This window comes from Pleurodeles waltl, chromosome 4_1 (genome assembly GCF_031143425.1).
Source record: "Pleurodeles waltl isolate 20211129_DDA chromosome 4_1, aPleWal1.hap1.20221129, whole genome shotgun sequence".
Classification (NCBI taxonomy): Eukaryota; Metazoa; Chordata; class Amphibia; order Caudata; family Salamandridae; genus Pleurodeles; species Pleurodeles waltl.
Window position 1 is genome coordinate 186,440,152 of NC_090442.1, and position 25,218 is coordinate 186,465,369.

The 25,218-nt window shown below is 43.5% G+C and overlaps 1 protein-coding gene across 1 annotated transcript in view; it reads right to left on the reverse strand.

Annotated features, from left to right (window-relative positions):
- DUSP16 (dual specificity phosphatase 16) overlaps nucleotides 1–25,218 on the reverse strand; it is a 231,182-nt gene that overhangs the window by 99,744 nt on the left and 106,220 nt on the right. Inside the window, exon 2 of the mRNA XM_069228021.1 lies at nucleotides 9,232–9,780. Coding sequence (XP_069084122.1) covers nucleotides 9,232–9,456 — 225 coding nt within the window. The 5' untranslated portion in view covers nucleotides 9,457–9,780. The remainder of the gene's footprint in view (nucleotides 1–9,231; nucleotides 9,781–25,218) is intronic.

Consider the following 25,218-nt stretch of genomic DNA (forward strand, 5'->3'; position numbering starts at 1 on the left):
AAAGTGTTGGGTTGAAGAGAAATATGATGAAAAACGATATTGCTGGTATCCCTCTCTGTACGATAATGGTCCTTTTCCTCCGACTCCCCCAGAGGGCAGTTTCCTATACTGTAATGTGCCCAGTGACCTGTCCATATCTTTCTTAATTGTTTGGAGAGCATCGTCAACATGCTTTCCAAAACAAAGTTTGTCTATCATAGAGCAGATCTAGTATTTTGGCTTTGGTCGGAACAAGATACCTTTGAGCCAACCTTGACAGCGTAAAACCGCTGCTCCTGCCAGAAGCCTGAACCCAGTAATAGCGGTGTCCATTACTTTCAGGCCCTCTTCCCAAATATAATCAGTAATAGGTATAGCACAGCCAGTTTTCTCGTAAGGTTCCTCAAAATCATAACAGAAACAGTCCATTCATTTTTTCGGAACTGGAAGCCCAAATCAAAGTGCTGCTCACTCTAGTATATTGTGGAAAATTCCTAGATCTTCTGAGGAGAGTCAGTAGGTGGTGAAGGAGGAAATGATGGTGCTGGCAATATGTAATCGTACCATTCGTCCAGGAGGTCCTGAAGCTCTTCTTCCTCTCTGTCTCCCTCAGATGATGTGGGCTCAGCTAGCTGTATAACCTTCAGAGAATGTGGTAGGCATGTAGTAGAAAGCAATGGTTGGGAAGATGCTGGAGTTGAGGCTGGAGGTAGTATCGAGCCACGTTGAACAGGGTTTGCAGTTGGTAGAAATCTCTTTTTATAGTACGAGAGCATCATTTGGAAATCCATTACCAACGCTGATGGCATACACACCATTTGTTCTTGAGATCGGTGGTGCTATTGGTAATGTTGTTGATCTAAAATTGCTGCTCATCGTCTTCTCCATCAGAATAGTCCTGGCATTTTACATGCAATTGTGATGGGCTAAAAGCTGCCCCAAAAAGACTTTCCTCATCGGAGTCTCCATCCAGAAGGTGGGAAGGTACCGATGAGGGCCCTTTACTTGAAGATGTGTGTGCCGGCATGGACCAGTTTTTCTTCTCTGTTTTTTTACTAGGTCTGAAAGTCAACGAGGTCATCAACAATAGAAGAACCTTGCCTGTAGACGTGGGCACTGTCAGTGGTACAAAGGACGACAGGGTCAGTGTCAACGGGTTTTCATCGTCAGTGGGTGCACCGCCATAGACAGAGGCATTGACGATGACAAAGTTATCATGAGTGGCGACGAAATAGGTGTAATGATAGCCAAGGATGCCGTAGTCGATGAAGAGGATGCCACTATGGACACTGTGACAGTGTTCGCAGTATAGATTGCCATTGCTACCATCACTGCTTTTGTCGACAATGATTTCCTCCTCGACGGGGGGGGGGGGGGGGGGTCATCAGTGAGCTGTCTGTCGTTACTGGTTTTGTCGACGTGGTCGTTGTCGAGGGTGGGGTTGTATACAAGCTGTCCAATGCAGTGCCGTAGAAGGGTTTTTTAAAGTATGTTTTTTTGAGGTGGAGGTGTCGGAGGTTCAGGGGTAGATTTTGAAGCCTTAACCTCCACCTTAGACGCAGAATGCAGCTTGTGCTCCTGAGGAGACTTAGATCCTCCATGTCTGTGGGAATCGTGAGACTTTTTGGAAGCCTTCTGGGGTGGTTCATCAGAAGAGTGGGCAGTGGACTCCTCTGTATGCATTCCTTGTGAGGGCCACCTGAGTGGAGCCTCTTTTACCTGCGGGTGCCAAAGGGGGTTTCTGACACATTAACATGTCCGTTTAGGACACCAAAAACACAGAACGCAAAAATCCAAGGCAAATCTGTCAGAAGTTATTGAAAAGATCAATAGGTGAACAGCACAAATCCTTTGGTGGAGTTGTGAGGGAAAAAAACTGAGCAGAGCTCAATGGACACTCCCTAGAAAGACATGCAGTAGAAAATCCGAGGCACAGGAGCTACTCTCAGAAAGGTTATACAGGGTGGTGTCGCCTGATCGGTTCATCCTTAAGTTTAGTCCATTTTGCATAATGACTATGATATGGTACTAAACCAAAAGGCCCAGTGCCTGTACGCAATGTCCATGTTTTTTTAACTGTACCGGGGATTCCCATCTGGGCAATGGGGAATGATTTAAGCATGTGAATCTATGAAATTTCCAATACTGGAGTAATTATGTATTTATTACCTGAAATATGTCAACATGTTGCACCAATAGAAAGCATCAGGTCTCAATGTAGGCAAATGTATCAGCCCAACACTGAACCAAGCCAGATAAATTCTGAAGTGAATTTGGCCGTGCCTAGGGCCATGCCAGCAGAATTATTTAAGACCTGAAAGTGTGAACAAGCACGATTTTATGTTTTTAATAAAGGCAGGTCTTTGCACAGTACTGATGCTTTCTAGATGCACTGTCTGGTTGAAAAAGGCTTATTGGGGGATTACCACGAGCTTACAAGGGCTTGCCCCTGGTACTCCCCCTCCATCTCATTGCTCACCATTGATAGGCTTGATCGATTGGATGGCTTTTCTTTGTCCCAGATTGTCCATCTTGTGTTTGTCCCACTCCTAGACCTTAGCCTCTTTACCATCTCTGACTAGCTGGCTTTTATTTTTCCACTGCTCACTTTTAGGGAACTGCTTTGTCTATTGGCTTAGCACTGCATGAGAGTGCATGTGTTTTACAGCACTCTCCCTCTTGTGCTTCTGCCCTCAAAAGACCTGGTAACCTGGGATGCTGCCTCCCTAGTGTGTTACTCCCCAGTCATCTACTTCCCACTTGTGTGCAGCTTTCCCCCTCCCCCACCCACTCCACGTTGCTTTCCACTCCTGTCTGCTACCCGCTTCACTTCCACCCCCAACTGCTTAGGGGTTTCCCTTTTTGTATATATATATTTATTTTGTTTAGGGGTGGTTGAGGGGGGCTTAGGGGGACAGGCCAGTCCACCTTAAAAAAAAAAAAAGTGCTTTTGTGCTACTTTGATTTATTAGTTTACATTTACAAATTCTTTGCAGATCAGTATATTAAAAAAGGCAATTGTGCTATGTCTTAGGTGAGGTGAAGCATGCGCACGGCCACGTCATCGCTCCTTTTTTATTTATCTTAACTTTTAGCCAGGGTGCACAACATTTTGTCAATGCTGTACAGGATCTTCAAAAGGCATTGGCAAAGCCAACAGGTCCCAAAGATGAGACCTACTGACATGGTCTATGGTTGTTCCTATTGTAATGCCATGCGAAAAGTTTCACTTTTGGAGCTCAATGTAAGCCTTTTAAAAGAATGTGGTATACTATCCTACATATTGGAAATATCAGTCTTTTTGTTGTATATTGCAAATATCAGTCTTTTCGCTATATCTTACCTACTAAGCTCTAGGCACAGTGAAGTAATGCCTTGCCTTAGCTCAGTGCATTATAATTTGGGGACCTCTAATATTAGAAGTGTTCCTGTATTAAATAGGCAAATAACTATCACATGACCCCCCAACTCCAAGAGCAACTATTGAGACACTTTCAGAATCAGTATGACTTGACTGATGTATGGTGCACGTAAAACCCTCAATTTCAAAGACTGCACATATTATCAAGCAGTTCAGGTTAGATGTCTGGCTGTACATCAAACACAGAAAAGGTGATGAAAGGAATACTTGCAATTTATCTAACTACTGGCAATTGTTCAGGGAACAATTCCAACTTATCATTCTTTTTCCCACCATGCCACCTCAGTTTAAACCCAGCCATATGCAAATCAGTTTTGACCTTGCTCCGAAAGGAACAATCCAGCCCAAACTGCCAAGCCAGGTCCTTCCTGAAACAGAACACAAGTAACTCAAGACCGGTTTCATCCTGATTGGGGCTCTTCAGTCGGCTTTAGCTTGGTTCCAGTGGCACAGTGAGCACTGGATCCACGTCTGGTCATACCCTTGCCACATAAGGAGGTATATCAAACACACAAAAGGTGACGGAAGAAAACCTTGCAAATTGTCTAACCACTAACAAGCACCTGTGGTAAGATTCCAATCCATCTATCTTTTGTCCACCATGCCACCTCGGTTTGTACCCAGGCATATGCAAATCAGTCTTGACCCTGCTCCAAGAGAAACCAGCCTTGGGTTACTTGTGTTCAGGTTTGAGGAGAACCTTGCCTGGCAGTTCGGGACTGACTGTTCAGACTGAAGCAGAGTCAAGGCTGATTTGCATAGGCCTACGAAATAAAATGATGTGGGTGCTTTTTTGATTACTGATTTGAGATGGATCAGTAAATACATTTAAAAAAAAAAAAAAGTAACGTGAAAGTGTTCTGAAACGCCTACCTAACTATCCAGTGCCAACCGCTACTGGTATAGCGAGATATGTCTGCGTTTCCATACGAAAATGCTTTTTCAGGTTTGCTAACAACATTGGCACTGTTTGTCGAATCTTTATGAAACTTTCCAAAAAGATTCTCTTTTTTGACTTGTTTCTTCATGGAACGGTTTGCGATGATGAGTCTAGCGAGAGGCACGAAAAGGGTGGGGTGGGGGGTTTCCCCAAACGTAAATTTCCCATGTTTTTTTCTATAGACTTTTTTTAAGCTGCAAAAAATACTGCTCAACGGAACTACACCAAATTTCACTGGAAGCTAATTCTTGGTCCAAAAGTGTGCACTTTCTGATTTGTTGTAAATCTGTTCAGTAGCTTTTATGAAATTAAGGTACCAACATTTTGGTATATATGGGTGGTTGGGTTTGAGGCACTCTCGCAAGCATTCTAATTGGCTTAGGGTGCTTTTCTTTCCCCAGGGCCAACTTGTTCCAGCTGGAGAAAGTGTTCTGATCGTCTGGCTACAAAATGCTGCAGGTAGTCATTACAAGACTCGAGGACTTACCCCTCTCTAAATTTACTTTGAGCTTTGTTTTTGTTTTTTCCAGAGAAGAGTAAGTAAGAGTGGAATGGAGGAGTGGGTGGCAATGCAGGTCAAGTAAAAATAAACAGGGGTTGAGTGAGAAGCAGATAACCAGCACATATGAAGACAGCAAGGAGGAGGGGAAACACACAGAAGAAAAAACATGGGGGTGAGGGGAGAAGCACACAAGGAGAGTGCAGGGAAGAAGCACGCAAGGGAGAGAAAGCAACATAGAGGAAGGTGAAGAGAAGCACATGAGTGACACAGCTGGAAAAAATATGCACTCTCATGGAGTGCTGAAACAAAAAGTAAAAGGTAGTTCCCTATTAGCGAGCAAAGGAAGAATAAAAGCCAGCCAATCAAGGAGATGAGGAAGCGCCTATGCTCCACGGGAAGGACAAACACAAGATGAAGAGAAACACTGAAAGCCACTGAACAGAAAGCAAGCATATAAGAGCGACAGTAAAGTCAAACTATAGTAAGAAATGGGAGGGCTGTAAGCCCTTATATATAAGGATATAAGAATCCATAATCTAGTGTAGAAACGATCACTTTTTCAAGCAGTGTGTTGAAAAGGATTTGGCAGGTGCATGGAATTAAAGGCATTTGTTTTTTAATTATACTACAGCTGATAGTTTTACATCCTAGGACACACAACCCCCCTCCCCCCACAACCATACGCCCCACACCACCCTCCGTCATAAGAAAAAGCCCTGGGTAGGTGGTGGTCACCGGAGTCCACAGACCTCAATGGAGGGAGTCCGCATGGCCCCCCTCCCGTTTTTTTTATAAAGCCCTGGGAGGTGGTGGTCAGAGCCCAGGAAGGGGCCTCATGCTCCCCCAATTTAATGGTTCACCTCAAAACTTTCCACATAAAGATCCTAGAGGACACTTTTTTGGGAAAAGTTCATGAAGATTTGTCAAACGGTACCAAAGATCTAGTCAAGTCAAAAAACGCTTTTCCTATGGAAAGTGGGTCCTGACTATAAACATAATGTACTTAGGGCATGTACTAAAGAATGTTTTTTTTTCTGAAAACTGGGAAGAAATTATTGGATTGGTGTATAAAATAAATATATACATTTATTTACTTTGTATGGCTATACTTCAAGTATATGTAAAGTGGAATATTGTTATTTTGTGCTAAAAGCTTTCTTTACTATATTCATGTCAAGGTTGTTCCCTAAGATATTTGAGATAATCTTGTAAGATGTAGATAGTGAGATTGCTGATCGTTTTAGGTTGAGTTGCACAGGGATAATTAGATTAAAATATCTCTTTTGTTAAGAATTGTGATGAATAGGGTCATATTGCTGTCAGATATTTCACAGATTCTGTATTTAGTGGGAACTGAGCTATTTATGTTGACAAAATAAATCCTAACAAAATGTAAATTTGCCAATATATTTGCAGAAAGAAAACTTCACTGCGGATTTAGTTTTATGCCAAAATAGGGAAAAGTTGTTTTCTCACTTAGAAATCTCAGTACTTACCAGGTTGCAAATTAGGTCTTAATTCAGAGGGACTGGTCTCTCCTTTTCAGTGAGCTGGCTACCAACTATTGTGTCCCCACAACCTGTACATCTGCTGAACATGTTGTGATCAAATAAAGGTGATCTGCATCATTACATGACAGATTTTAAGGCATTAAACTACAATATTGTTGTTTACTATATCAAGCGCAGCTTACAAGAGCAGGCGCTTCTAAAATAGGCTTCCTTAAATTTAGAAGTGCTGATGCTGCGCTATTTAGAGTAAGCCATTGGTTTCTGAAACAGTGACATTGTTCTGTTGGCAATCATTTGATTACATGGACCCACGGCTGGTAAGCTGCATGGTATAGGCCACAGGTTGTGTGATCACCACAACATTTGGCTTATGAATGTGATGACTGATTACCTGTTTTACTTGAGAACTGCTCCTTTCATAAAGAAATCAGTTGTGCTTACCTTTGAAGATGGCACTTTTCTGCACATCTTAGGAGCGTCATTCTTGAGCTGCCTAACTTATCAACCACAACATCTACAACATTATATAGGTGAACAGAACAATTCTATCATATCCTTCTGATGTTAATCATTAATGGGACAAAGCTAAACTGTTGCTCTACTTCCTCCACTTTCGATGCCCCCAGGGCTTACGTATACAGTCTCTTAGGCACCTTCCTAGGCATTAGACCCTGCTCGTAAAGAAATCATTGCAGACGGATCAAAGGACACTTAACTAAGCCTTGAGGCATGTCATATTTTCATCACCGTCAGCATTTTCCACAAAGCGGTACTGCTTGCCGGCGATATTTTAGGATTTAAACAACTATTCTAAAACAAGAAAAAAAAAAGATTTACAATATAATGATTTTGTACTCAATGTCATCCTCTTTAGATGGCAAAATATTTGATGACATCAGGAGAGCACTGAAATCAGAGGGGCTTCACTGTGTCAGGGTCACATAAACAATATCAGATTTGCTTAGTTAAAGTTAAATCAGAATAGCCGTCTCACTGAACAACATCCAGTTGAAATACAAAAAAAAGTTGAGTTTTGGATAAATTTGTAACCTTAATACTTCTACATACAATAGCAAAATTTAACTCTAAATCCTTCACCAACATATTACAATTTAGCAATGATCTGCAACTTTACTTACGAGTGCAGCCAATGTACAACAGCTATTGCAAATAAAAGATGAGGCTGCCCTGTGGGGTTAGGGTTTGTAAATTCTATTCTACTCAAGGCATTTCTAGAGTGCATGGCTACCCTAATATACCTCCCAGTGCTGAGCAGCTCTCCAGGCCCTATTTTACCAGAAACTAAACAAATAGCAAGTTTTTCAATTAGTTTCTGGAACTCAGTTTTGTTTCTGTCTTGCGTGTCCTAACAGGCAAGGAGTTACATAGTCTATGGACCATACATACAGGCAAAGGGCCATCCACCACTTCCAACCTTCTGGATCTTAGTTATCCTAGTTCACATGAGGTATCAGATCCCAAATCATGTTAGGATTGTAAGTTTGTACCAGGTGCTGTAACAACTGAGGACCCTTGTTGTGAAGATGGACCATACAGAGGACTTTAAACTGAATCCTCTGTTCGACAGGTAGGCAGTGAAGAGCGGCCAGCGAGCTTGCAGCAGAGTGGTGCTTTGGGATCCTTAGAAGGTGGTGTGCCACTGTATTGGGCACCACTGCAATGTTCTTACTACATATTGGGGGCTTCCAAGATAGAGGGAACTGCCATAGTCAAATGCGAGTCTACAAGAGGGGAAAGGTAAGAACTCTAAGATTCTTTTTTTTTTTTTTTTAAAGCATTCTCAGGATGCCAAAAATAACTAGCCGCTAATTGCCGCACCTGTATATCCAACGCAAGTTTGTTGTCCAGCCAGATTTTGGGGAGTAAGTAGATTTTGTAATTGCATGGTCAGATGTGTTCAGGTTGGTAACTACTCAATTAGTTTGTTTAAATATAGCTAAAAATGTAGAAGTCGATAATGTACAAATAGGGCACAACAGAAAATGTTCTTGTGGAATTCTGTGGGACCACTACTGCAAATTGGGTGCAAGGGATGCTAACTACTCTATCACTGCACGTGTCTCTTGATGAGCCAGAACTGTACCAGACTTACCAATCGAGCCATGTATATTGTGAACGTGGTACTAAATGCTATAGTTGCTACTTTAGGTCCACAAAATGAAATGAGGCACAGGGTCTATGATTCTTATTGAGTATGGTTAGGACAATTGCAGCGTGGAAAGGGTCGAGCATGGCTATCCATCTGGCACCTGAGCCACCCTGTTCTGAGGCCTGCCCTAAATCCAGCACAGTAATACATTCAAAGATGATTTACTAAAATTCTGCTACATTTATTGAAGGGACGTCAATAAATCCAGGTCAGAAATTCACCACTTCACCCTGGCAAAAAAGTATGTGCAAAACTATTTGTATGATAGAGCAGTAACTACATATCTGAATCAGTAACTGGTTAAAATATTAATAACTGATAAAATTATTGCCTTCAGCACTTATAATGCCACCTTCACATATAAGTTCTACAAGACAACAGAATTCAGTGCATGAGGTGTGATTCCAGTGGTTGATAAAAGTGTCATTGAGAAACATTAGGTTCAAAGGTCTTTGCACTGACTCAAGTGCATAGAAAACATCATTGGGTGAGGTGGATAGACAGATTTAGGATAGCTGGAAATAAAGGAAGTAGTGGATTTAGAGGGAGGGTCAGCGATGAATATGTGTAGCTAAGCTTCTAGGAAGTGAACAGAATTGTATATGGGAGTTTAGAAGCAGGCAAACGGTAAAAGACTAAGTGGAAGAAGAAAGGTATTGGTGGGTCGAATAAAACACATGCATCCTTTGCTAACCCCCCAGTGCTTACCTTTTGTTTTGCAGAATGCTGAATTAGCTCAGTTATCACCACCTTGTCCTGCTGCAGCCTTCTTTTCATAAGTTTGGAGCAGTTGATATTAACAGCATCGAGAATGTGAGCAGTGTTGTACTCCACAAAGGGTCGACTGTCAATTAAGAGTACTTTTTCCATGCCTGACTCAAGCATGGCTACCAACCTCTCTGGAGCCATGAGCCTGGTCTCCCCATGGGCCATGGCAACCAGCACTAGTCTGTATCGCCCACTCGAGTACCAATGGCAGCGCAATGGTCCCAGGTTAAAAGTGGTTTCAGCCTTCCATTGTACCGTGAAGGTATGAAGTCTTTTCCTTCATTCAAATAATCCTTTTATTTGAAGATGAACAACTACAAAGCACACAGGCCAAGACATTAAAGCTTCTGCAGAGCTTTTTGAACGGTTACATTTCCCATTTCAAACAAAAGAGGTAAAGAGGACGCTGGGGTAGCCATTGTGTAGCACCACGCTTTTACTTCTGCTCCTTCTTGTACAGGGGCCCATTCCAGAAACCAAAGCATATACCTGAGGAGAAAAACAGAGACAATAAGACAAGGAGAAGGGCATGGTGGAACAGAGTTACAGCATATGCATGGACAGTAAGGAAGAGAGTAATACCTAAAAGCAAAACAAACCAAAAAGACGAAAAGACGAAAAGGGAAGAATGTGGGCAACTGAAAAGAAAAAAAGAAAAAGAGAAGCGGGAGAAACTGAAAATAATCAGAAACAGAATTAGTTAAGATTTATTGGGCCAAACTCACAAAGCATCTGATACACCTAACTTGAGTATGGAAGTGCAAAATAACCACTCTGAGCACACAAAAACTACAAACTGCAAATGAGGAAATCCTGCTGGAATGCCAGACTTTCTGCAGTTGCACATTTAATGTTAAGAGAGGGTTTGTGGTAATTTCCGAAGGGGCTCAAACTGCAAAAATAGCAAATGAAAAATCAGAAATCTGCAAGTGTGTGGGTATTTAGCCACCACTCGCATGTAGTCTCCTACTCTGAAAAGTATGCAAATTAAACCCAATCAATGGCAAGAGTAAGTGCCTTCCCTAGGTGTAAGTGGGGAAGGAACACTCCCTTCTATTTCATGGGAGTGTAAGGGAACAGATTTATCCAGGTGAAAAAAAATTCTTCCTTTGGAGAAGTAAAAGAGTTGTGTGCAAATGCATATTTCATCAAGTACCCCTTTGAAATATTAACATGGCGGAACCCCCATTTGCATAAATTGTCTGCATTGTTGAATTCAAGGACATTTTGAAGGACAAGCAATGATTAAGTACTTCTGGGATTTTTTGTTAATCAAATGAAAGCCAAAAATGTGCTCCAAACACAGGACAAAAATCCATCATATTGTAGCAAATCTCTAGCTTTCAAAGTCCGGTCTTTGTGACCCTGGCCCTGTCACCATAATGAAGACGGTAGAAACAGAAACAAGTCGGTGCAATGTTTTTTTGTTTTTGTCTTTCTTAAACAATTATTTTCTAGCTAGAAGCAACAAGGTCCGGGCACGGTTTGCTAATCTAGTTCCCCTGTAAGCCAAACGTCTCCTGAAGCTACACTGGAAAGCCCCACATCCACTGACACATGCCCAGCGGTACTCGGCGGTGTACCACTGGAGGAAGGCAGAGAACTCAGCACCGCATTGCTAGGAGGCCCGGCGAATTGAGCAGCGCCCCACTGCGGCATGTGATGCTACTGCAATACAAGCACCTTATAGCAGGTGACTCACCACCCGGAACTCCACCCCGCTGAAGCGGAGAGGTACCACACAACCCCAAAGGAGATCCAACATCATTAAGGGAAGGACAGAACGAAGTGGGGAACTTTGAGGGCATTACTTAACCCCTGCCTCCCATCTCTCCACAACCTCCCCCACCTCCCCACCACTGTGGCTCTGCTGCTCCTTCCTTCCCCGGTCTACCACCACCAGGTGATCAACATCATCGTCATGCACGACAGTTGGTACACAACTGTCCAGGTTTCTCCGCCCCTGGTTCTCAAGTTCAGTTTTCCTCCTTCTCTTCAGTCTAGATCATGCTGTTCATTACCAGGCACAGGTTTCCCCACTCGAAAGACATAAGGCCCCGAGTTGACCCCTGTATAATGAAAGGCGGCCCACTGCCATTGGTAACCACCTCTGTATGTTATAGAGCACTGGGTACATCCTGCAGCTTCCACAGGCAGTCCCAATCCACCTTCTTCTCATGCTTCACTGGCCTGCACACCGAGTTGCCAGCGGGTATCCTAAACCACAGCGCTGTTATTATAATGTATGTCATGATAGGGGATACTCCGGACGAGACACTATTGTAGCTATATATGTCAAAGTACTACTGAGCTTACTGCCTGATGCTTACATCAAATGCTCTGCCTGTAGACTGTCCTTTGATGTTTAATTGCTACAATACAGAAAACCGAATAAAAAAAACTTTATAAAACAAACAAAAAAAGAATTTCAGTGTTTTGTTCACTTAAAACTGAATCTTTTAACTGACATTTTCACCTAACTATAATGTTCCTTTAATCCAGGTTTAGTTCTGTGAATTTCAATTTTTTAGGCGTAAAGTAAGATGTCTATTATACTGCACCCAACCAGATGTGAGCACCCTACCTCTCTCTTTGGTGCATGGCCTCTGGCCGTACACAGCCTGCGGCTAGGCGCTGAGCCTAGATTTTGGCCCAACCCCCACAGACTGACTACCTGATGTTACAATATAAAGGGTGTATAGAAAGTGTGACTATTGGCTTAATCGAGGGGTCATCTCATCAACAGATATAAAGCAGACCTATTGTCTTTGTTTAAAAAAAAAAAATCACCAAGAGCTCTAATCAAATGTATATGTCTTTAATTCACACAGTGGAATTTTTAATAAAAGTGATCATTAAAAATAGTGTGTTATTTAAAAAAAAAAAAAAAAAAAGTATTTGCATCTTTCTTTTAACACTTTTCATCCCACAAAATGCAGCCATAAAAATGACCAGAAGAGTGTCCTGGATCGATCTTAAGAACACAGAGCTCCAGCTAGGAGTGCTTTAAAAGAAATATGGTAATCTCTCCAGGGGTCACAGATTTAATGACCCTCAAGATGTACTTTTGTTTTGTTTTTGTTGCTGGGGGTTGCTACACTTTCTGCAGCCCCAACACATTATACAAATAATTGGTGGTGCCGCTGCCCATTCTAGGGGCCCCAGCTGGCTCAAGAAAAATCTTTAAAATCCCCCACAGGGCATCATTACTTTTTTTTTTTTTTTTTAAATTGCTTATATTTATTTAACCTTTCTGCCTAACCATTCCCAAAATACAGAGTGTTATTCAGAGATCAACTCTCAACATCTCAGAACTACCTTTGCCTCCTTCCAGCCTATAACTGAAGCTTTAGTCATCAACTATCTGTGTACTATAAAATATGGATCCCCTTTGGACCCACGCTCCCCTGCATGTTTTATCCTTCGTCTCAACCATAATCTCTCCAGTTTTAAATGATATTCTGAACCAGATCCTAACTTCTGGTCTTGTGCCAAAGCCCCTGAAACATGCAGTTGTTAAACCTCTATTAAAAAAAAAAAAAAGCTTGATTCCCTCCTCCTTTCGAACTATAGGCCAATTGCCCTCCTTCCTATTGTATCAAGATAATGGAAAAACATATCAATAAGCAATTAACAGGCTTTCTGGAAGACCACAAGCTTCTCCACCCTTCACAAATGGGATTTAGACCACAGCATAGTACAGAGTCAGCACTGCTAGCTGTTGTGGAAGATACTAGGAAACTATTGGATTCAGGCGGACTTGCAGCCATCATGTTACTTGATCTCAGTGCTACTTTCGACACAGTGGATCATGATATATCACTTAAAGACTCCTGGCTGTAGGAATTGAGGGTACAATGTTAAGATGGTCCTAATCATTCTTGGAAAATAGAACCTTCCATGTTCTGGACCGGACATATTTTTCCAATATGCTTCCTCTCACCTGCAGGGTCCCTCAGGGCTCTTCGTTGAGTCCCACTCTTTTTAATGTTTATATGCTTCATCTAGCCAAAATTGTTGAACCCCATTGTCTTTCCTTGGTGTCATACGCAGACGACACCCAGCTGGTAGTATACCTTTCTAATACCAGCCTCACCTCTCAATCTAATTTATCGGCATGTCTTGCTGATGTTGCCAGATGGATGACCATCTCTAAGCTTAAATTGGACGATGAGAAATCTGAAATAATGATAGTTGGAAACCCAGCCCTTTTGAAATCTCCTTCTCTGGTTCTTGAGGATTTAAAAATTCTTCCTTCACCTCTGGAAAACATAAAAAGTCTGGGTTTCTGGCTGGACTGTCAATCTAAATATTTTGCAGCATTCTGTTTCGGCATGTTGAGATCCCCGAGGAAAATTCTTGACATTCTCCCTTTTATTGCCAGAAGACTTATCATTCAAGCTTTGATTTTGTCTCGTCTAGACTATGGCAATTGCCTTTTCCTCAGCTCTCCAAACTATGTAATAAAGAGACTGCAGGTTGTGCAGAATGCCACTGCACGCCTGCTCATGAATACACCCAAACAGCTATCAGCCAAACCAGCACTGGCTTCTCTTCACTGGCTCCCAATTAAGCATCGGATCAATTTCAAGGCTATCTGCATGACACACAAGGCTCACCATAATAAAGGTCCCATGTTTCTTAGGGAGAATATCACGCCCTATGTCCCTCAGAGGGTACTTAGGTCTTCTGCCTCTTTGGTGACCATACCACGTTTTAAGAAAGTAACCTGGGGAGGCAGTTCTTTCTTAGTCAAAGCTGCATATCTGTGGAATTCGCTTCCTCTGGATTTACGGCAAGAACAATTAGAATCGGTATTCCAGAAGAAGCTGAAGACATTCCTGTTCACAGCATAGATCTTGTTTAAAGCTTAATCTTCCTCTTAGCGCTGGGAAGCCTTCGGGTAGCCATGCGCTCTATAAATCCATTAAATTAAATTAATTGTACAACGCTCCTTGCTTGGAGCAGTGAATAATAAATGAGCACTTCTGCAGCTCATTTACTATTCATTTTTTTTTTTAAATCTGTGGGTGTGATTCTGCCCACCTGGGCCACCCAAATGTTTCATTTTTGTTGGGGGCTGCGGGAGGAGCCCCGGGGCCACCATGGCTTCCTACTTGCTAGCAAGCCACCACAACTTTTGAATATTTTGCAGAAGTGTGAAAGCCTTTCTTTTTTAAATTGTTAGCTTGGCTCCACTGGAGATCTTCAGTAAAATTTTATTTAGAAAAATCCAATAAAAAATGATAACATTTCGTCACAAGTGTTTTTTTGGGGGGGGAGGTTGGGAGGTGGTGGTAGTGGTCCCGCTGAGTTGCCACACCAGGCCAGGGGTGCAGCTCCGATTTTGTTTTTACATTTTATTTACTTTCCGACTAGGCTAGGGGGCTAAGTTCACACGTCCTAAAATGGCTGCCATCACAAATTTGTTTATATGGTGGCAGCCAATCAAATATTATCTCTAGATCTGTCAGCTCGGCAGATCCTCCACGGCCTGAAATATCTTTATTTTTAACTTTAACTACTTCAAAACTACTGAACGGAATTACACCAAATCGCAAAAAGCACGGTTACTGGACTACGATCTAGTTTCTGCCAAATTTGGTGCAATTCTGTTCAGCCATTTTGGCTCTAGCCGTTTCTAATTTTCCTTTGGAAAAATTAAAGGGAAAATGTGTTATGTGCCCTCCCCCCTTTTTCTAGGCCCCTGCTTGACTGATCATCCCATGATGTAGATGCAGTGGAAGAATATTTGTTATGGAAAATTACATGTAGAGTTGCTAAACGATGCCAAAGTTATAAGCAAATCAAATTTAATTTTCCTATGGAAACGTGGCCCCCAACTATAAATACCTAGTGGTCACTGGGTAATAAATTAAATATATACATATTCGCTGAAAAAAACTAAGATTACAAGGACATTATAGTTAGGCTGACATCTCATACGTACAAAACCACAGAAATTCAGCAGCTATAGTTATCTCCCGTAACTATAACTTGCGCCCCCATAATGCACTGCTTATGACCTCATATTAAATCACTGGTGATGTGTCAGTGACATCACTGATGACATGGTCAGTGACATCAATAAATGACATGATTAATGACATCTCAAATGACATCACTGATGACATCACTCACATCCACCTACAGATTCATACAAACTTTGGTACATTTCCACACTCACTCACATACTCCTTTGCAAACCCATAAAACTACTGATGTATACACACATACTTACAAACACACTGACAAGAACTGACTCACTAGTATTTTAGTAACTTAGCTATTCACTATTACAGCTACTTATACAGTCTCAAACCAATACAGCAACTGACATACCCACCCAAACAACCACTCATACACCCATTCATATACTTGTAAACACTCACCCACCCATACACCACTCATTCATCCAATAACTCACTGATACACCTCCTCAGACATCCACTTCCTCACCCATAGTCTCTAACACATACAGAAACTTATAAATAAACCCACACATACACACACTTACTGACCTATACAGTCAGTGCCACACACACCCTATCAGCGATACAGTCACTAACATATCCAATCACTTACCCACATAAACAGTCACAGACCCACAGACTCAACCATGGAGCTACTCACACACCCAGTGACTCACTCAGGCAGCCACAAACACAGTCACTCACCAATAGAGCTACTCACAGATCCATGCACTCTCCCAAATATTCACTCACACATTCACGTATGTATGCATACTGTCACTGATACACTTATTCAGTCACCCATACACTAACCTACACACTCGCTGATACATTCACAAACACATGCAGACACTGAACAATACAGACACACACACACTTACCTGTAGAGCCACTCACACACCCACTCACTCAACTAATGCACCCAGTTATAAGCTTATTCACCTATACAACTACTTAGAGATCCACTCTGTCACAAACACAAACTAATTCAAGAACTCACACACCCATAGATCCACCCATGCAACCACTCACAAATCCACAGAACCACTGACACTCACTGGATAATGTCATGAGTGATGTCATTTGAGAGGTCATCAGTGATGTAACATGTGAGGTCATAAGCAGTGCATTACAGGGGCACAAGTTATAGTTAGGTGAGGTAACTATAACTGCTGCTGATCAGTCTCCTCCTAGGGTTACTAGGTGGGTCATAAAACAAACAAGTCATTCACTCAATGTGTCCATTTCATTTGAGATGTAACGTGTGATACTTGAAATCAAATGTGTGTTACTGTAAACTTTATGTGCAAACACAAAAGCGTGGCACTTCCTGGGATGTTAAAGCCCTCGTAATTAACATACATGTGGCAATCATCCTTATGGACAGGAAGCTCATGGTCAGATGACTACCTGAACTGCCTTTGATTTAGTGCACAACCTCTTAGGTCACCCATATGGGAGAGGGTGGTGACTGTACCTACAAGAATGTTCTCTCATCAGCCTAGCTACATATAAATATGGTTGGCACTAGGATTGATTTACATGACCTGACTAGGGCAATACTCAAACCCCACAACATCACTTATTTCATTAGTGACGGATCAAAATATTTTGTGTAATTGCTTTAAATGGTTGAAAAACGGTGGGTGCCTGACCAACTCCACTGGTCATCAGGAATCGCCCGCAACCACTGGCGGAAGTCGGCGGTAGGCAGATACCACAGCGGCGATACTGCCAAAGGATAACACTGCTGCCTGTAGCGCTCTTGGCACAATGGCAGTGTCTGCTGGCATTCACCACCTATGTGGCGGGTGTCATCGCAGTTTTCTGCAGATACCCTCACTTGACTCCTGACAGCTACCCGCAAGACATCCATGGCCTGAGCTGCTGTGTACCGCTCCTGGGAGCAATCATGCCGCATCCAACAGGTGATAGGGCCCCAGCATTCTCACCCAAAGAGCTTAAGAAAGTGGTGGAGGAGGTCCTACCTCTGTATGAACAGCTCTATGGTGCACCAGAGGAGCAGGTAAGTGCACCATGTGCACGCTTACCATCTACCTCTACCTATCTCAGCTTTCGTTAGTCTGCAAAGACTTATTTTGTGCTGTAAATGTGCATGTATGTTTGATAGAATGGACAGGTATCTATGTCAGGAGAGAGGTATGAAGTTGAGAGAAAATGTGGTGAGTGTGAATTGAGTGTTGACTCTAGGTTTGCTCCACCTGTCGTTCCCTTCAATCTGGTCAATGCACAATGGGTCTGTCAGTAGGCTTATTGTTACATCAAATGACTTACCAGCATGTGACATTTAGAGGCTGTGTATTTTTTTTTTATGCATTGTTTGCAGCGAGCTGTAACCAACACTTGCCACTTTGTGGAATGTGTTCCATCTTGCACCTAATCAATGTCAGGTGATCATGTAATGATTCACAAAAGTTACATTATTGACAACTGGTCGGTGGAGGGCCTGAGCTGTGGGGTATCTAGTGCACCCAAATGATGAGTGTTTGCAGTCATGTGCCTGTGTACAATGACTGCTATGTGCCAAAGCTGAACAGGAAGTTTTAGGCAGGATGTTCTAGGCTTGGTACACTGACATATGGGATTCTGCCATTTTGTCAATGGACTTGTGGACATTATTTATTGTCTTCTTTTTATGTCTCCATGCAGGTCAACGCCCATCAGAAGAAGGGGATATGGAGAGCCATCGCCAAGAAGGTACGACCCTGGGGGTCTACAGCCGGCTGAGCGCCCACTGTCGGAAGAGGTGGGAGGACTCAATACACTGGGCCCAGAAGACCGCGGAGGCCCAGCTGGGGATGTCCTCCCAACGGGGACGGGGTGCCAGTCAGACAATGACCCCTCCCCTCCCCCACCCAATTGCCCGCGGAAGCATATCTGACCTTTGATGGGCCTTTCAAGACAGCACAGCAGCCACAAGGGGTTAAGTATATATATGTATGACATGTGAGCCCCATTGCTAAGTGACTGAGTGAGGGACAGACTGCTCCCCCTGACAATGTGTCATGTGGCATATATCTTCTGGCACCTAATTTTTTGAGCAAGGCCATGTGTCCCCAAATGGTGTGCTCATCCTTCAGGACTTGGGACCTAGTACTATACTATGGTGTAGCCTCAGTATGCTTGACTAGCTTTGAGCACATAATTCTGTGTGAGGTGTCCAGCTAAGTGTTAAAAAAAACCCTGCTGAATGTGACTTTGCACACACAAACCACTCCAGATAAATTTTACAGTACAATGGTGAGTAGGATGGGGGCCACTGTCCTCTATCATGTGTCTGGGGATATATGTAGGTTGATATCTGCAAGCCAGGGTGAAATCGCCTCCATTGTATGTTGTGTACTTGTGCCTCACAGCAATCTGTGATGCATGGGTGTCCATCATACATGTGACATTGCTTACATGGCAAACGTATTGGCAGCTGTGGCAAGGGACTTCCCCTTGGTAAGTGGGGAATGTGCATTGTCATGGTTGATCTATCATCATTGTAGCTGGCCCATTTCTAAGACAGTACATATTTATGTATCATATATAAGCATGTGGTAGCCATGGAGATGGCATGATATCACAGATCCCTCATGTGTCCATGGGGTCCTATTGTAGTCAGGATACTACTGCAATGGTTGTCCATTTACTGTGATGTCCCAGGCATGACTGTGTCACCATCATATATCGTCAGAAAGAAACATTCATGACTCATAGTATATTATTAGTCATGTGCAACGGCAGCAGGCATGATGGATATGACAGGTAGGGGCAGGGTGTTGATCCAAGTGATGTTGATTAGTACCCTTGATATGGAATGATGTTTGTGGGTCCCCAGATCTTGTGCTGTTTGGGAATTGTGCCCTGACTGTATGGACACATGAAGGATCAACCTGTTGTGATGTTAGCATGAAATGTGTATTGGGTCAGAGATTCCTTACAAACAGATGCCATGCTTATGTCTGTGAAGTGGGTAGTGATGTTGTTTATCTTTGTAAAATGATATGGTGTCCTCTTGATAGTGATTGCAGGGCCTGTGTCCCTTGTTCCTGCATAGTACAGTTATCTGCTACAGATATACTCAGTAGTGCAGTTGGACATGGGTGGGAGAAATCTGAGAGGCCTATCTTAGGCCTTAGAAGACCATTCTTGTCTGTATTCAGGAGACATCTCTGCATGAGCAATAGGACCCGAGATCCATGTCATTTGCTGAAACTTCAGATGTGTGCCACATCTGGGTGGGCCTTGCAAATACCAGCCTTGACTCATTTTTGTAAGGTGTGACTTGTGTAGCTGTACGTTGTTGTCTTGTGCCCCTAGTGAAATTAATGTTTCCATGTTGCATAATCTAGGCATGGCATGTTTTAAGCATTGTTGACTGCCTTGCACCATCAGCTGTTCATGAGACATTGTATCAGTGCAATTTAGATGTGTGTATAGGCATGTGTAAGTGTAATTGTTAGGGTACCTTACAAAGTGATCCTTAGTTTGGCTACTGGTTCCATGTGGTGTGCTGGAAGTTGCAGACATTTGCTGTGGAGTGGTCACCTAGTTGTGGTGTGCTTGGTGTATTAGGTAGGCTACATCCATGCCACTGCAGTTATATGACACCAGAAATGGATATTGTGTTTTAGGAATTTCATAAAGCATGCATGTTTTAGTATTGGCACATGATGGTGGCATTTTGCTGCCACTTTATGTAGGTGGTCAGTTGACATTATGGCATGTTTTTGCCTCTCTGATTTGTAATTGCACTGTCTTCATGTTGAGATCATAATCTTACTTTTCATTTTTTCTGACAGCATCAGCACCGACAGGTGAAGGAGACAGGGTCGCGCCAAGAGGGGAAGCATCTGGTCACGGGACCTCAGGTCGCAGGATCACTGACATCAAGGGACCTGGTGGACCAGAGGGCGAGGGGAGTGCTACTGGCGAGACCGGATCAACATCTTCATCCATGAATTCTTCCACCAGTCGCCACTCCCTAGTGGTGGAGGACCAGTCAGGGACCACCCCTGTACCACTTTTGTCCCCCATTCAATCACCACCCTCTCTGTTGCTCCCCACCCAGTTGGCCATGCCCGCTCACCCAAGAGGGTGGGTGTCTCCTCTGCCGCAGGCACCTCTGCCCCTGCCTCTGTGAGCCCTGCTGTCCTCAGTGAGGAGGCTATTGACCGCCTGAGTTCTATCTCTGCGGGTCAGACGGCCATCATGAATGCCATCCAGGGACTGGCAAGCCAGAGCTAACCGAGCAATGTGTTCCTGGAGGGCATTTACGGTGCAATCTCTGGCCTACAGAGAACATTTTAGGCTCTGGCCTCCACACTGACGGCAGCCAGTCACCCCCTGTCTACCATACACCCTCCACCTTCCTCTTCCCAGTCTAAATCGTCCCCCTTTCCCAACCCAGCCAAAGCGCAGAGATAGGCATGCAGCCACCTCAACATCCAAAGGAAGCTCAGGCAAACATAAGCACCACAAGACACACCACTGGCACGCACATAAACAACATCCACCTGCAGACACAGCAACAGTCACAACTTGCCCCAACACCCCCAACCAGCCCCAGCATCACATACACAACGCCTGGCACACCTGCAGACACCACACTAACATTCACTGATCCAGCCACCAAACCTATCCTACCCACAGACTGCACCCCAGCAGACCCTCAAACATCCAACCAGCTCACCACACCCTCAGACTCCACAACCACTGACAAGCCTACATGCAGCATATTTATGATACCTGCAGTCACCACCCCGACAGCCACCCACCCACCCACCACTCATTCCCCAGCACCCCATCCCCCTCAGCCCAAGAGACAAACACCTTCACTCAACCACCCAAAAGCCACCCACCACGAACAAGCACACCTCCCACAAATGCGCACCCAAGACATTCACACTTAAATGTCAGACAACCACTCCCTCATCCTCCACACCCAAATCCACTTCTGATGACTGTCCCAGCATGTCTAAAAAGGTGTTACTTTCCAATACTGACCTCTTCCCTACTGTTCCCCACCTCCGTGACACCCCTAAAAGAGCTGTTTCCCTTCCCGAGCCCATCCTTCCACCTCTAAGGCCTCTCCTACCCACCTGCCAGCACCTCTGCCCCTCCCCCACCAAGAAGTAGTCCACCCCTCCCCAAAAAGGTTGTTCCCCCAAACCTAAGCCAAAACGCACCCGACCCAAGTCCAAGCCCAAACACTTCCACCTGCCCCCCTTCCACAATACTCCCTGGGGCCTTCCTGCCCCTTTGATGCCCCTACCTGTGGAGGTTGCATGGTAGTCAAGAGTCAAGTTGGGCCACCATTCTGGACTGGCCAATGGACTTGGACTTTCATATTGTTTTGCCCTTTACCATTATTAAAGTCAACTAGTTGTTGGTTACATCTTTGCTCTGCATTTCCTTTTCTAGGTTTCAGATGTTCCTGACATTGGTTGTGTGCCTGTATTTTGTTGCTTGCTGCTTCATGTATTGTTTGAGCAGTATGTGAGTTTGCGTGCAGTGCTGTTGTCCCTCAGGAGTAGTGTGTGTGTTGTGTGATAGGTATGAGTATGCAGCTGAAATTAAGGTGTCATGGTATTATGTTGTATTTGTAGTGACATGTGTTTGTCGTAGTGATGTGCAATGGGGTCCTGTGTGGTGTATGCCTTGTCCCCTGATGTACCTATTGTGTACATGTGGTGTGTGTTGTCGAGTTTGGTCATAGCAGACATGGAGTGTGTTGAGTTGTGCAAGTGTGTTTTGCTTTTGAGTGCGTGTGAATATTTAGGTGTGTGTCCCTCAGAGCTGGCTGGTGACTTGTATGTTGTTTGGAGTACTGTATGCTTTGTAGCTTTGCACTGCACTCATGAGAATGACTGTGCATTATATTTGTTGGTGGTATTGCTTGTCCATGAAATCTGAGTGGGGCCTGTTCATCTGGCCATGTTATTTTGGGCCTTGTTTAACATCAGTTGTGCTCCTGAACGGCCTCCTTCCATGTATGGTTTTGCTGTTCCCTTCGCTACTGTACTGGTCTTGTTGTAATGTGTCACTTCCTGTGTTTTGTCTGTTTGTGTCTGCATGTATTGTGCATGGCATGATAGGTTAAATGTGCTTTGTGTGTGATGTGTGTGTCGATTGCTGGGATGTATGATGTGTTGTGTGTGTTCCATTACACATGGATGTACATGTGTGTCCAGTCCCTGGCCAGTGTTGGGTGTGAGTATGTAAAATGTTTCTTTAGTTGCAGTTGTGTTACTGTTACAAGTTTGTATGTTGTATAGGAATCTGTGCATCTGGGCCTGTGGTGCCGTGCGTAAATGTGTGGTATTGACGTGGTGTGTGTGTGTGTGTGTGTGTTGGCTGAAGTATGCGTGATGTGTATGTGTGGGTGTCCCTGAGGCAGTATGTGAGTGTGTCAATATGCTGTTACGTGTGTGTGCAGCCCTTCGCACCCCCTACCTATGTTATGTTATGGTATGTAACTGCACAAATGTATACATTTCACATATGTAACAGGTGGGTCTGTGTGCTTACAGTTGTTGTGGTCCTCTTCGGCGATTTATCTGTTGTCTTTCGGCGAGTAGGAGCAGAGGGATGACATCTAGTTGCGATTCCATGGAGGCCCCAGACGTTGGTGGCTTTCTGGCAGGGAGTGCCTCCTTTTATACTGTTTGTTTCTACCTGGTGCTCCATCGTGGTTAGATCATGGCGGTCATATTGGTGGCATGCAACCTCCCAATAGGTCCAGCTGAAACATGGTCTCCACCAGACTGTTTGTGCCTCCAGACAACCACCGCGGTCTGTGCCCGCTGGTGGTCTTCTGTGTGCACCACCGCCAAACTCATAATTTGGCAGGCCTCTCCGCCAGCCTGTTGTCGGTCAGACCACCACCACCAAGATGGCAGTTGCATGAGATTTCATCCCAACAAGCTCTGGCACCTCCAGAGGCACCTTAACCAAGCACAATGCTTGAAACCCAGCACATCGCTGGTTTCTAAACAATGAACCACCTACACGCTGGGACAGCCAGTGTTTTTACTAACCTGTTTAGACGAAGCCAATGTTGATCCACTCTGCTATGTCCAAGCAGACGTAGGCCTTTAACCAGCAATAGCTCAATAAACGGGTGGAGGGAGATATGTCTATCTGTAGGAAGCTGATTACACATGAAGTCTTCAATAATTTTTAATAAAGACTGGTTTTCAACTGAGAGAAGGCTCTCCTGTAAAAAAAAGTGTTGCTTCGCTTATCACTAGCTTACCAAACATTCAAATGTGTTTCTGCTTACAGATTTCCAGTCATACTAGCTTAGCTGGCAGATAAAAATCCTTATTTCTCTTTATTCTATCAGGTTCAGTCTCAATAAACAGTACAATACAATAGGCACCTGAACCACCCCCCATGAACTGCCTTGCAAACTCTGCTCCCTTCTGCAGAATGTAGCTTTCAGTGGCCATGAGGAAGAGAAGCCAAGAACAGCTGAAAGGACTGCGTAGGCGAGGAAAGAGCTGAAACAATTTCTCAATGGATCTATCTAGTCAAATGTGCCACCCACAACACCAAATCGCTTTCAGGCCTTCTTGTGCACTGCCAACTTGTAGGGTTCTAGCAATAAATACAAACGGTTACTTTAGCTTGCCAGAGAAACATGCCAAAACGCTAAGTAAATTAAATGCAGGAACTGGGCAGCCAATACAAACATTGCAACATAGATACTTCAAGAAAGAGACAGTTCAGACCTTTAGAATTGCCCAGAGTCTTCTGTTACTCTACATGGGAATAGGCACACCGCCACATGAGTGGGCACAACATGGAGGTGTAGCAACAAAACAAAGCTTGTGAGCATATGAAATGTTTTGTTCCTGAAAGTCTTTAAAAAGAGCTGGAATTCATTTAGTCCCACTAGACGTTGTGGCAACAAAAAGAGAAGCTATCCAAAACTGTATAATGGTACATTTTATAAGGTGGTAGAATAAAAGACCTAACATCTCAGTCAGAAATATGAATAATAGGAATCCTGGGTATGAAACATGTACATCCATAGAAGCCAGCCACATTTGAGAACCAGGCTATCGATCAAATGTATCAATTACAGCATGGAGTCTTCCGTAGATTCAATTAAGGGACAATAAAATATAAAGCAGTCAGAAAGCCAGATGCAGGTCACTAACGAATGACACTAAAACTAAGATGATGCAGACCAGAAAGTAATGTCAACATACAATGAAAGGGTCCAAGAGTTTCCGCACTAGGATTATATCTTAATCATGAGGCCGTGAATAACAAACTTGCACATACCGGAAGGGAATGTCTGAGATGTACTCCTGACAAGGCAGACAATTTAACTGGTAGGAGGTAAAAAGTAATTCATGTCTTCTGACTACAGGTCAAGGTCAGATTATGGCATTGTAAGGTAAAAAGCAGAACGGTAAAACTACAGATCTAGGATGCTGGCCAGAAGAATGTAACTACTGCCTAAAAGTCCCAAAATACACATCAATACTCAAATTGGCTCTATGATCTTAGGAAAATGTGGCTGCAGAACTGATAATCCCAAACTGAATGCAGTACACTAATAAATCTTACATGGCGATTGGCCGGAGTGGTGTGTCTAATGCCTTAGTGTACCCCTTTAATGTAGTACCTAAAAGGATGAATATGCAAGATAACAGAAAGTGGCAAGTTAGATGAGTGTGTTAAGATGTGTAGCATGTATAGAAAAGGAGATCATAGGATGATGTACTGACATTTAGATAGGACATGCAGACAATCTGTCCAGGAAATCCACACAAAGCTGCAATCCCATATTTTTTCTTAAGCTTTAATAAATTGATTTAAAAAAAATGTTTTGGTGTAGCTCCTAATAGTGAATAGCCAGTCCTCCCTTGTAAACAGCATCCATCACTGGTAATACATTTCCAAGAGATTTGCACTAACTAGATGTATGTGAGAG